This window comes from Temnothorax longispinosus, chromosome 12 (genome assembly GCF_030848805.1).
Source record: "Temnothorax longispinosus isolate EJ_2023e chromosome 12, Tlon_JGU_v1, whole genome shotgun sequence".
Taxonomy (NCBI): domain Eukaryota; kingdom Metazoa; phylum Arthropoda; class Insecta; order Hymenoptera; family Formicidae; genus Temnothorax; species Temnothorax longispinosus.
The window spans coordinates 2,664,633-2,677,083 of record NC_092369.1 but is presented as its reverse complement, the minus strand read 5'-3'; the positions used below and the strand labels follow the sequence as shown (position 1 = coordinate 2,677,083).

General features: G+C 41.5%; 1 protein-coding gene across 4 annotated transcripts in view; it reads right to left on the bottom strand.

Annotated features, from left to right (window-relative positions):
* Argl (Argininosuccinate lyase) overlaps nucleotides 1-12,451 on the bottom strand; it is a 336,643-nt gene that overhangs the window by 148,108 nt on the left and 176,084 nt on the right. For all 4 annotated transcript variants that reach the window (XM_071794501.1, XM_071794503.1, XM_071794504.1 and 1 more), the window contains exon 6: nucleotides 12,295-12,395. In XM_071794501.1, the coding sequence (XP_071650602.1) occupies nucleotides 12,295-12,395 (101 nt within the window). The remainder of the gene's footprint in view (nucleotides 1-12,294; nucleotides 12,396-12,451) is intronic.

The following is a 12,451-nucleotide window of genomic DNA, read 5'->3' as shown; positions in this document are numbered from 1 at the left end:
TACAAAATCTCAAATACGAAAGACTCTCGTGACTACGTATCTCGAATCTTTTCGAAAACAGATCGTAGCAAGCGAAAACGAGTGTACGGTACGACGGCCGGAAGATGAATGCTTGCTCGCTGGGCTGCGCGCCCCTCCCGACATGCTCACGCACGCGCTGTGTAACACACTGCACGCCGCTTTGCCTGCCTGGGACGCAACGCGGTCGGCGTCTCGCGCGCGTAGTGATACATGGCCTACGCTGAACGCGCGGCCTGATCTACCGCAATACAAATGCCACAGATGGCCGCTCTTACACAATTTCTTTCTCTCTCTGTTTCCTTCAACTTTAAACAAAATGAAAGGAAAAGGCGATTGTATTATAATGTGGTTTTATCTGTGTTTCTTTACGGAGCCCCCGCTTGGGGCGAAGAACTTGCGGCGTCTTGTAAGACGCAACGGACGTATCGACGCATACAGCGCACTGCGGCGCATAGAGTCGGAGTATAGGACTGTGTTCTACGATGCGGCTTTGTTGGCGAGCGTACCATCTGTTGATATTCTTGCGTTAAAGTGTAGGAATACATTTGTTCGGATCCGGGATCTCAGGGATCGCGGCGAGTTGTCCCTGAATGCGAATAAGGAGGTTAGAGACGATAAGAGCGTTCAAACGATGCAGAGTTGGGCTGCGCGGCTTGAAGATGATCGTCTAGGACGTTATAGGCAATTTCACCTACCATAGACGTATAGTTGGACAGACTGTATGAAGGACTCACGTACCGAATGACGCAGTTGCTTACCGGACACGGCTGCTTTGGGACATACTTGCGGAGGATTGAGCGGGCCAACACGAATGTGTGCGAACATTGTCACCTGGATCTGGACTCTTCCAAACACACCGTCTAAGAATGTCCGGCTTGGGTGGTTGAAAGGCAGGATTTCATTTTATTGGTGATTGGCAGTAATTTATCCGTCGTGGCGATTGCTCGAACCATCTCGAGATTAGAGGAAGCATGGAGGGCGTTCTCTAACTTCGCGGAGCGTGTCATGCGCACGAGGGAAGAGGAGGAGCGACAACAACAGGTTTTGGCGGCGGCTACTCCGATTGGGGACGAGGATCTTGGCGTATGAGTGCGCATCACTGTATCCTAGGTTGACTTACGAATCAGCCAGGATTGGGCAATTCCAAAGAATTGTCTAGAATTTCTTGGGCGCGCGCGCGTGTATTGGATCGTACGATTCGGGTACGCGGATGCAGCGGCCGGTCTGACGGAAAAGTCTCGGTATATTCTGAGAAGGCAGTCCTACAGGTCTATGCTTGCATAGCATGCCGGGCCTGCTGAAGGCGGTCGGTTCACTTTCGTCAGGCTTGGTCTTGGGTGCATTGGGCATCTTCTCGTTTCTTCGTAATCTCACGATTTTTAAGAGGGTGGCCGATGCAAGAGTGGGCTCCGCCGACATTGCAGCGGGAGCGTACTGCGACTTGCCCTGTCGGTGCATCCGTGGCGGAGCTTGCGGGGAACGTCATCCGCTGGCGTTTCTCAGGCGGTCGGCTGATTCATGTGGATCGGTCGACTAGCTGCGGATGTGCTGGCACGGGCGTACCGTTTGTTTTCTCGCGGTTTGAGCGGGGTTAATGTGGATTTGTGGGAAGGGCGTGGACGCGCACGGTTGCTGCAGATCCGGTGCAATGCGAAAGAGGCTCCCGGACCTGTGGCCTAGACCTTGGGTAATTGCACGGGGGTGTTTTTTAGCCGGTGCAAGCCCGGCATTGTACATAGCGGCATTGTACATAGCGTTTCCGTCTCGAAATCCGCGTATTATTTCGCTACACACTGTTTTGTCTCGAAATCCGCGTATTATCTCGCTGTATACCGTTTCGTCTCGAACGCGAATTCTATCTCTACCTATGTATTACACCGAAATTTTCACATTATAATAAACTGTTATTGTAAACTCTTTCTAAAAACCGAATCTTGTATCTTCCTCCACGCCTGCTCCAAACCCTGGCCAGTCGCGAGCTAGATCCGCGCTTTGGAGTTTAAGTTATTTTAAGGTTTACGTTTAATAAGAGGCAATTATAAAGAACACATAAAGAAATAAAGCAAGAAAGGAAGGATGGTAGCTAGGAAAGTGTGGGGTTAGGAGAAAGAATTTGTAGGGATGATTTTGTGTCAGAAGATGGATGGTTTTTAAGTATTTGGTACAAAGTGTAATGGCGTACGGGGTGGAGATATGGGGTTGAGAAGAGAAAGTAGAGCTAGAGAAGGTAATGATAAATTATGTAAGATGGATATTTAGCTTAAATTTTTGTACATTGAGGTACGTAATTATGAGGGAATTAGGGATGGAAAAACTATGTGTTGGATGGAGAATTAGGGCAATGAGATTCGAGAAAAGAACAAGAAATGGGGCGGGAGGGAATATTGGGGCGGGAGCTAGTGTTGGTTAGAAGAAGAGGAAGGCGAATTGAAGGACAGGTACGGGATAGAAAGGGAGAGATATTATAATAAAAATGGATGGGAGTTAGAAGTAGTAGAGAGAATAAGAATGGAAAAAGAAAACTTGGAGAAAAAATTGATACAGAAGGAAAGAGAAAGACAGAAGCAATGGGAGGAGGATAAAATTGAGAAAACAAAATATAATAGGAGATATAAGGAAATTCAGGTGAAAGGTGGCGTGAAGTATTTGATGAAGATAGATAAGGAACGGATAGGAGATGGTGTAAGGGCTCTGATAACATTAAAATGCGGAAATATGGAAGAAAAAAATAAGTACTGGTTAGGAGATGGAGAGAAAAATTGTATAATGTGCGGAGAAGGAAAAGATTGTATGGAATACTACGTGGAAAATTGTAAAAAGACAAGCAGATGGTTTGTACTTTGTAGAATTAGGTAGAGATGGAGGAGAGAGATGGAAAAGAATATAGAATGATGAATTGGATATAGATAAAGGGAGAATATTGAGGAAGGTGTGGAAAAAAAGGGAAAAGGAGGTGAAGAAGAGGAAGGAAGAAAAAGTTAATAGGAATAGGGAAAAGGAAGTAGAGGAGATATGTTGAGTAGGAGATAGACAATGTCGCATAAAAAGTACAAAAATACAGTAATAGCTAATAGCGTCTAGTCATAAATAGATGTAAGGTGTGGATGATTGAGTGAGGTTAAGAAGGACGGAAAAAATGTAAACCAAGTACCTTCTTAGCTGTAAATGCTGAAGTAAATAAATTCTATATAGATACAATTTCAGTGTACTTTGACCTATCTTTATTGAGTTCGTTTTATAACTGTAAGAAGCTTAATGTTTTTTAATGAAATCGACTCCTAATATCCCGTCATATTCGATAGAGAAATCGTCTTTGACCACATACATCGTGTGCGTGATTTTTCGTTTCTTTGAATCAATAGTGGCTCTAATATTTTCAATTGTATGAGCTTTATATCCTGTTACTCTTATGATAGTCACTTACTTTTTTCTATTAATGTTTCGCCTTTTAAATACTTTACTTTAATTATTGATATGCCCGCTGCTATATCGAACAGCAAATTTATCTTTTCACGTTTTGTTTTTCGCATGGACAGAGTGATTAAGTCCAGCTCTGCATACATTCGCGGCTTATTCGTCATGTGTGAAACCTGATACTCGATAGCAGGTCGACGCTGCTTTGTTTCATCCTTGTCTTCCTCAATGCTACTCGGCGTGGAATTAAAATTCTTCTTTCTTGAACCATTAGTTTTTTTAATTGTGATTTTTATTTTGTCCTTAGAAATTATTGTTTTTCTTTATACTTTTCGTGATTTAATCTTTCTTTATTTGGTCGTCCGTTTAATAGCCAACATTCCTCGCGTGTATGTCCTGCTTTCTTACAATATTTGCAGAATTTATCTACCGTATTCACGCGGAATGTCCTATTTTGGCAAGGAAAATCGGTTAGCGTATCTGCTTGTGCGACATTCTCACCCGTGATGTCCGTATTGTCCGCATTTTTGGCATTGAATCATTGTTGTCATGTGGTTGCGGCGAGTACGCATAAGTATTTTTAGAACGCGGCGGGTTCGCTCGGTCTGTTTTCTTTTTCTTTCACGCTCGCTCTTGCAATTACTTCTTGCAAGGTTACAAAGTACTGTGCTCGGATGAGTAACTTGATCTCGTCGCGTAATCCTAATTGGAAGTTCTGTAATGCCTGTTGTTGAATTGTTTCTAATATCGTTCGTTTGCTTTCTATCGTGTGATTTCGTCCTTCTATCACGGAGTCATACAATTCCATGGCCAATTTATTGGCTCTTAATCCGAATGCTCTTGCGCTTTCTCCGGTTTTTTGCTTTAATGTATTAAACTCTTTGTTGTAAATGCGTCATGGTTTTTCGACTAAGATAACAAACTGAGAACTTGTAACTTTTTCTTTAATTGTACGAAATCTCGGATCTCTCGCGTTTGAAGATCTATCATTGCTCTTTCTTTTAACTTGGTACATAGCACGGCTTTTAATAATGTTCCTTCTTCAATAGAATTGATATTTTTTATCGCGTATAACGCGATAAGAGAACGTGTTCAAAAATTCTTGTAATCTACTCAAGGTTCTGTCAAACTCAGGTATCATATCTCCGACTTCTTTTAAACGTAGATATCCGATAGCGCGTTCCGCCTGATTCCGGATATCGTACGATATCCGTACATGACATCGAACGGGAGGTTGCTATGCTCGTGCCTCGGTTGAAATTCGTGGCGATCAGGCAGATTCGCCGTTTCTAATTGATTTACGCGATCTTGTAAGTTGCGGATTCCACGTAATATTTCGTTAAGGAATCTCTATCGTCTGGCTGTAATCCTGCCTGTTCTGGCATTCGGTTACGATTATTTGCCGGAGTTCTCTGTTGAGATAATACTCTAAGACAGTTTATTTCTTCGTCTATTTCCTCGGATATCGGTATATCTCCGTTATTCGTTTCGCACTTGTTATTCGGTTGTGCTTCTGCCATTTTTCTATTAAATTAACGTTTCGTGTCGCCGAATAGTATTCTTGTTTTTAAGAAATTAAACGCGGACTAGCTCGTCGGATCAGAAGTTCGATAGGTAGGCCCAGAAACAGTAATCAGTATTTGATTCACACATACACACAGTTTATTTAATATTCGCAATAATAATTAATACTTGCAATGATACAGTAAATAATATGCAGGGTTAATCCAGCGGTTTATATGGACGCATACGTGTAAGCGGACGCGAGATATTTATAACGGGTTATGCATACGGCGCGGTATTACAGTGATCTTTAAACGGAACGCGATATTTACAACGGGTTAATGCATATGGCGCGGTACTGCAGTGATCGTTAGACGGAAACGGAACGCGATGCTTACAGAAGCTTACACGGAGCGATATTACAGTATTTTATACGGAATCGCGGGCGCATACATATAAACGGAACGCGATATTTTATGACGGTTTATGCGGATGCATCCGGCGCGGTCTCACAGTGACCTTTTAAACGAAACGAAACGCGATATTTACAGCGGACTATGCAAAAGCATACGGCGCGGTATTACAGCGGTCTTTAAGAACGCGAGCCGCGATTGTAAGACTGGAAAGGAAGGAACGGTCGGTCAGGATAAAGCTGGCCGGCCGGTCGGTTCGGGAATTCCGGAGCTTGGTTAACAAGAGTGCTTTTCACGAGGCCGAGTGTCTTGACCCCGTTTGGCCGTCGCAACCGAGAATTAAGACGTGATGGAGTTCGGGTAACTACCAGACCTTTTGGACGAGGCACAGAGCACTGTACCCGTTGTCGTGTCGCTTTAGGAAGTCGGGAAAGGTATTCTTCTCTCGGGATCAGCGGAGCTGATGCTGGTCTCGAACAGAAGTGAAGTTTTCTGCCGCGACACCGATATTTTATACCTCCCCGGAGCGATAGATACGGTGGGGGTAGTTGATCTTCGTGCGAGCCGCGCGCCGGTCGGAGCGGTGCGAAATTACGTGCTCTCGCACTCGGTGAAGATCGGCTCCCGTCGACGCTTGTCGGAGCTCCGAAGGGATATCGGTGCCGCGAGCCGTTAATGCTCGCGCATACGACAATTACGACGAGATTAAAAAAAAAACGGGCGCACCGCGCCATGTCCTCAGCCGACGGATGGTCGGTCGGGCGGCATCCAGCAGGTGTTAACCAGGAGACGATGCATTTTAGGAGTGCATCGTTACAACGTTAATGAGTACTCTCGTCGGTGTGAGAGTCCACTGGTCGTGCGATCTGAGTTTTCTGATTGTGCGTACGCATGCGTGGGGTGGAGTCTATTTTCCTCGAGGCAGTTATTATTTTCTATTAAACTCGCGTCTAAATCGTCGAATAAAAATTTGCGTTTGACTACAATGTTAGGACGTAATGCTGGTTTGGATTTACTTACGCTTGAATAGTACGCGTCTAAGTTTCTACGCACGGTATCGCGAGTATCACTTACGACTTCATCTAAAACCACGATTTGTATAGTTCTGCAGGTCGAATGTTTTCACATTCCGACATTTACGGTAATTGCGCTATACATATAATTGCTTGTCGACTTACATTACGGTCACTAGTCGCATGTTTCTTGTCGGTGAGCCTCCGTGAGGTAGGTCTGCGCCTTCTCGAGTCCCTTACGCTGTCCCTCGTCGGCTGCTATCAGGTGTTCTGCTTTCGGTGAATCTGGCTGCCGTGTCTCCGCTGGGGATTGTTGCAACTGCCTTGCACAATTCCTTTTTTTTTCAGCTGCTGGATGATTCTGTCTCCTTCGCCACCAAATCCCGACCATCACTTGTTATGCCTTCAAGGGCACTGGGGTCCTTTATTCCGCGGAGGAGTTCAGAATGATAATAGGACATTTTTTGATAATATAAGTCTTTAATAAATTCCACTTTTGGCTCCAGTCTTACAATCTTTATTTATTACGCGAGCGCCTGCCTATTACTGCCTCCAACTCCGTACTGCTCTCCTGGAGCTTTCTCTCCTCCTGTTTTATCGGGTCCTTCCTTCTATTGTCGGTCGGATGTGGATCAGGATTATTTCTGAATTGCACTCTCGCGCAACTCGTATGTTTTGCTGACTCGTTGTTTATCTTTATTCTTAATTCTCGCGGTTACATTTATGGAATCGTTTCTTATACTACTAATATTATATATAAAACAATTATTTTATTATTTTGTAATGCGGGCCGCAACGCTATATAGGAAACACTACAGTCAGTACAATTAATTTTATATATAAAATTTATTTTAGGGCGGCAGTGTGGTCTAGTGGTAGAGCGCCAGACTCGTAATCTGAGGAACCAGGTTCGAGTCCACTAGAGCCATGAAGCATGGAATGTTTTTCCGATAGCTGCGCCCCTCCGTGCAAGATAGGCTCTTGTGCGGAGAAAACTGGGCTCCGTCTTTCGGAAAGAGACGTTAAACCGTTGGTCCAAAGGGTTAAAGTGAGAGGAGAAGGATAGTTTTGGTAGTAGATTGCGAACCCTGCGGGGATATGCAATAAATGACGAACTTTACAGGAATATAAGATTTGTTTCTTTGTTATTAATTAACTTGTCTTTGCCTTTCTTAATGAGAGTATCTAGTTTTTTTTTGGGATCTTATATAAAACATCAGACTTTGACGTGCGACGGACATCCTCATTAGGGCCTCTAATATATGGAATAGCTACACATTTTCGTGCATCAAAGTTTATTTTTTTACTTGCATTTTTTTTCTATTTTTAATTTGTACGAATTTTATATCTACGTAGATTTTCACTTGAAAAAGACTTAAACCAAGGGTTGAAACGTTGTGAATTGTTTCTTTCTATTGCCAATTAATCGAATAAATAAAATACTTTGGTTTATAATTACTGGCGGACAAATTTATTTTTTTTTACAAACTTATTGGTTGGCGCTCGCTTGTATATAATTGTAATATAGTGGTTTATCGCATGTATATAATATTGATATGGTTGTTGATTCGCGTATATTCATTGTATATTAGTCATTAAGCTCCTGAGCGTTAGAGTTACCGTCGGTAATTGCGATATCGTGAATTGGGACTCGCGCGAAGCGTTGGCGGACCGCGACAGGTGTCAATATTCGCGCGACTCACCCGACTCGTGCTGCCCGCCCGCGGGTGGCAACTGGCAGGCCCAATTATTGGGACACTAGTACTTGCTCGCGCCGTACTTCCAGGAGCGCGAGCCGGAGAGAGAGAGTGCCGGAGCGATTACTCCGGTAAGAATCGCCGACACGACAACACCGAGCTTCATGTTCACCAACGAGTACTCGTCGCGAGAACGTCGTGTGCCTGCTTGCTTGTCTTTGACTGTTGCTTGTGATACTCTTGCCTGCCTGCCTGCACTCCTCCCGCTAGCACAGAGGCTATCGTCACCCGAGAGGACGAACCAGATCAACCGATCGAGCATCCCAAGAGGGCACCGGGCTGCGATACGGTGAGTCGCTTCGCATGATTAACTCGCTTTATTTGCCTAACTCGCACCTATCGAAATCGTGAGGGGATTGCCTTCTGGTCCTTTGAACCACCCTCGTACAGGCCAATCGCGAATCCGGGGAGCAATAAATACCCCCCCGAGCACTTATATTTTTTAAACATTTTGTTAATAACTTTTTAATAAATAACGAACGACGGCTAAAACCTTTAGAAGGTTACTCAGGAGAGTGCTCTTTATAATATATGTCAAGGTCAAGATCGCAGGAGGTTGCTTGCCTAAATTAAATAATTACCAAACACCATTCTTTTTACTATTTTATCTTAAAAAATGCTTTTTTATAGGAGTTCGGCCAAAATTCGGTTTAAGGGTTTTTATTTTAACCCAAAATGAAGCTTTTTACAAAGTTTTATCGAAATTGGAAGTAGACCGTTTTCGAAACCTTATCTTTAGTTTTATATCTTTAACTTTAAATATCTCAGAAACTATAAGAAACCGCCACATAGTTGTTAAAGCAAAGTTACTCAGGCATGAACTCTTTATAACATATGTCAAGGTCAATGTCCGAGCTGTGTAAGTTTTTTTAAAGAATTACTGCAAGTAGCCAAGCTTATAAAAACACAATATAAAGACAAAAAACTAAAATTTTATGCTGACTGATTTGTTGATCCCTGATTGAGGATGATGATGTTGAACTGCCTTGAGCTAAGAAAGAAAAAATAATTTTTAACTATTTTTTTTAATTTTTTTGCAAAAAGAATTGATTTTATTTTTTGCTAAAATTGCATAAAAGGTTACACCTTATCACCGATTTTATCGCTAGTTAAATATGTTGTAGGGAAGGTTTTTCTGAGTAATTCTACGCAAGAAAAAAGTGGAGGACGGTATTAGTTTAGAAGATACAACAAATTGAAGTTTGACATTAAAGTTTGTATATGCTGTAATAATGTTATTTTTTTCAGTACTAAAGGAATAATTTGCTGATGTATGTGTAGACAGTACATGTGTGTTCGGGGGAGGGGCGGTAACCCCGCAAGCAGGGGTGGGTGGGGATGGATCTCGGTTCGCGTGAAAAGTCATGGATATTTTGTCAACGATCGAATTGATCAATTTTGCACAATTTGTTAGAAGATTTTACCATGCAATTACACCAATTTCTCAACCTCGTTAACGGTAACAATAAGTCAGTCAATTCGATTGCTGACGAAATACCCAGGATTTTTCACGCGAACCGACGTCTACTCTTACCCACCCCTGCTTGCGGGAGAGGGGCAGTAGCACATATTAGTAAATTACTTCTCTTAGAACTAATGTGATTTTATAATACCTAAAAAAAGTATTAAAATTGTGAAACTTCAATTTGCTATTTCTTTTAAACCAATGCCGTTCTCCACTTTTTTCTTGCGTGGAATTACTCTGAAAGACCCCCCCTCCTACAACATATTTAAGTAGCGATAAAATTGGTGTAACCTTTAATACATATTTACCCATTTTTCATTACTTTTAAATAAAAATGTTCACAACCGTTAAATTTCCATGGTAAAAATACACATTAAGTTAGCCACCTTCAATGACTTTGACTTTGACATATATTATAGAAGTCACCCTCCTGAGTAACCTTCAGAAGGTCTTAGTCGTCACTCGTTGCTTATTTAAAAGTTATGAACAAAAAAGTTTGAGAAATTTACAAGTTTGTGTCAGTGCTAAGGGAAGTAATTTGTTGATATGTGTGCATAAACAGTACACATGTAGACAGAGATGGGTAGGGATGGACTTCGCTTTGCGTGGATGGTTCTCTGGACAGCATTGTACTTTCCAAGCAAAGGAAGATCCACCCCACCCCTTCTTGTAGAGCGAAACAAGGTATATCATTGTACGGTTCGAATTTTTAACTTTCCACGCGAACCGATGTCCATCTCCACCCACCCCCGTCTAAATGTATACTGTCTATATACACATATCAGCTTTACTTTAATTACTTCTTTTAGCACTGAAAAAAATAACACATTACAGCATATACTCGCACAATTTTTTTCGGATAATGGCAGAAATGTATCCATTACATGACAATATTGCGTCTGATACAGCAATTACAGAAACAGAAGAAATGTATAATTTAATCTTTTTGTTATTTTTCAATAAAAAATTAAGGTCCACTTCCACCCACCCCCGTTTATAAGTGTACTGTCTATACACTGTGCTATCTTTGGATAGCATTGTACTTTCCACGCAAAGTGAGATCCACCTTACTCTACCTCATCCTTACTTATGGAGCGAAACGAAGTCTATCATTGTATGGTTTGATTTTCAACTTTCCACGCTAACCGAGGTCCACCTCTACCCACCTCTGCTTGTGGAAGAGGGGCGGTAGCCCCTCCCCCGCCTACATGTGTATATATTGTCTATGCACACAAATCAGCAAATTACTTTTCTTAGCACTGACACAAACTTATAAATTTCTCAAACTTTTTTGTTCATAACATTTAAATAAGCAACGAGCGATGGCTAAGATCTTCTGAAGGTCATTCAGGAGGGTGACTTTTGTATGTCAAGGTCATCGGACATGACTAACTTAATGTGTATTTTTACTTTCGTGTGACCAATCTTTAAATTTGAAAAAAAAAGAAATTTCAATGTAATGGAAATAAATAATTGGAATACTGGTATGCTAAGAAGACACCTACTTATCATAATCCACTAATGGAAATTAATAATTATTGAAAAGGTTTGATTTTGTAGTGTGTTATTAAAAAAGAAAAAGAATTATACTTATTATATTTTTTACCTTTAAAAAATATTTCTCTATTAACTTCGCGTAATGACTCTAAAAATCAGAAACGTAAATCAAGAATAAATTAATAATTTATAAACTTACCACATTCCACTTTTATTTTTATATTTTAATCTTATTTTTTATTAGTAAGTAGCAAAATTATAATTATGAAAAAAAAGGTTAAAAATCCCTTTGAACTTTCCTCTAATCAACCTCGTTCGTCACATTGTCGTTTGACACACTGCCGCAAAATTGCGCAAAACTCACCACAGTCTCGATCGCCAGTATCGACCATCAATTAAACACGCGGAAAAGTGTACACGCAACAGTACGCGCAATATATTCAACTTCAAAAATGCCCACTTTTCGGTCAAAATGGATTTTCGGTAAATATACCGAATAGAAGACCCACCTCCGATGACCTTGACCTTGACATATATTATAAAAGTCACCCTCCTGAATGACTTTCAGAGAATCTTAGCCGTCGCTCGTTGCTTATTTAAAAGTTATGAACAAAAAAGTTTGTGTCAGTGCTAAGAGAAGTAATTTGCTGATATATGTGTATAGACAGTACACATGTAGGCGGGGAAGGGACTACTGCCTCTCTCCCGCAGGCAGGGATTGATGAGGGTGGACGTTGGTTCGCGTGAAAAATTGAAAACCTCAATCGTACAATGATAGATCTCGTTTCGCCTTATAAGCAGGGGTGGGGTGGAATGAATCTCACTTTGTGTGGAGAGTACAATGCTGTCCAGAAAACCATCTATGCAAAGCAAGGTGCACTCCATTCTTCCTCACCCCTGCTTACAGGGCAAAACAAGGTCTATCAATGTACAGTTTGAGTTTTCAACTTTTCACGCAAACCGAGGTCCACCCTTACCCACCCTGCCTACAGGAGAGGCAGCCCCTCTCCCGCCTAAACTTTTTTATTCATAACTTTTAAATAAGCAATGAACGACGATTAAGTTATAAGAAAAAGTTACTCAGGGTCATGTCTTTGACAACATATGTCAAGGTTAAAATCAACGGAGGTGGGTCCCCTATTCGATATATTTACCGGATTTTTTTTATTAGGGACTCATTGTAAAAGTAAATAATTAATGAATTCTTTTACCTTAACAACCATTGACTCCATCTAATTGGCTGTGCCCGTTGCATGTGTGTATATCCAGGCATAAGTACGTTTATATCTTGTTCCGCTTGAATTACGAGGACCTAGTTTTTTTTAAATTAGCACATTAGTATTTAGCGTATTTTTGTAAATTAGTAGA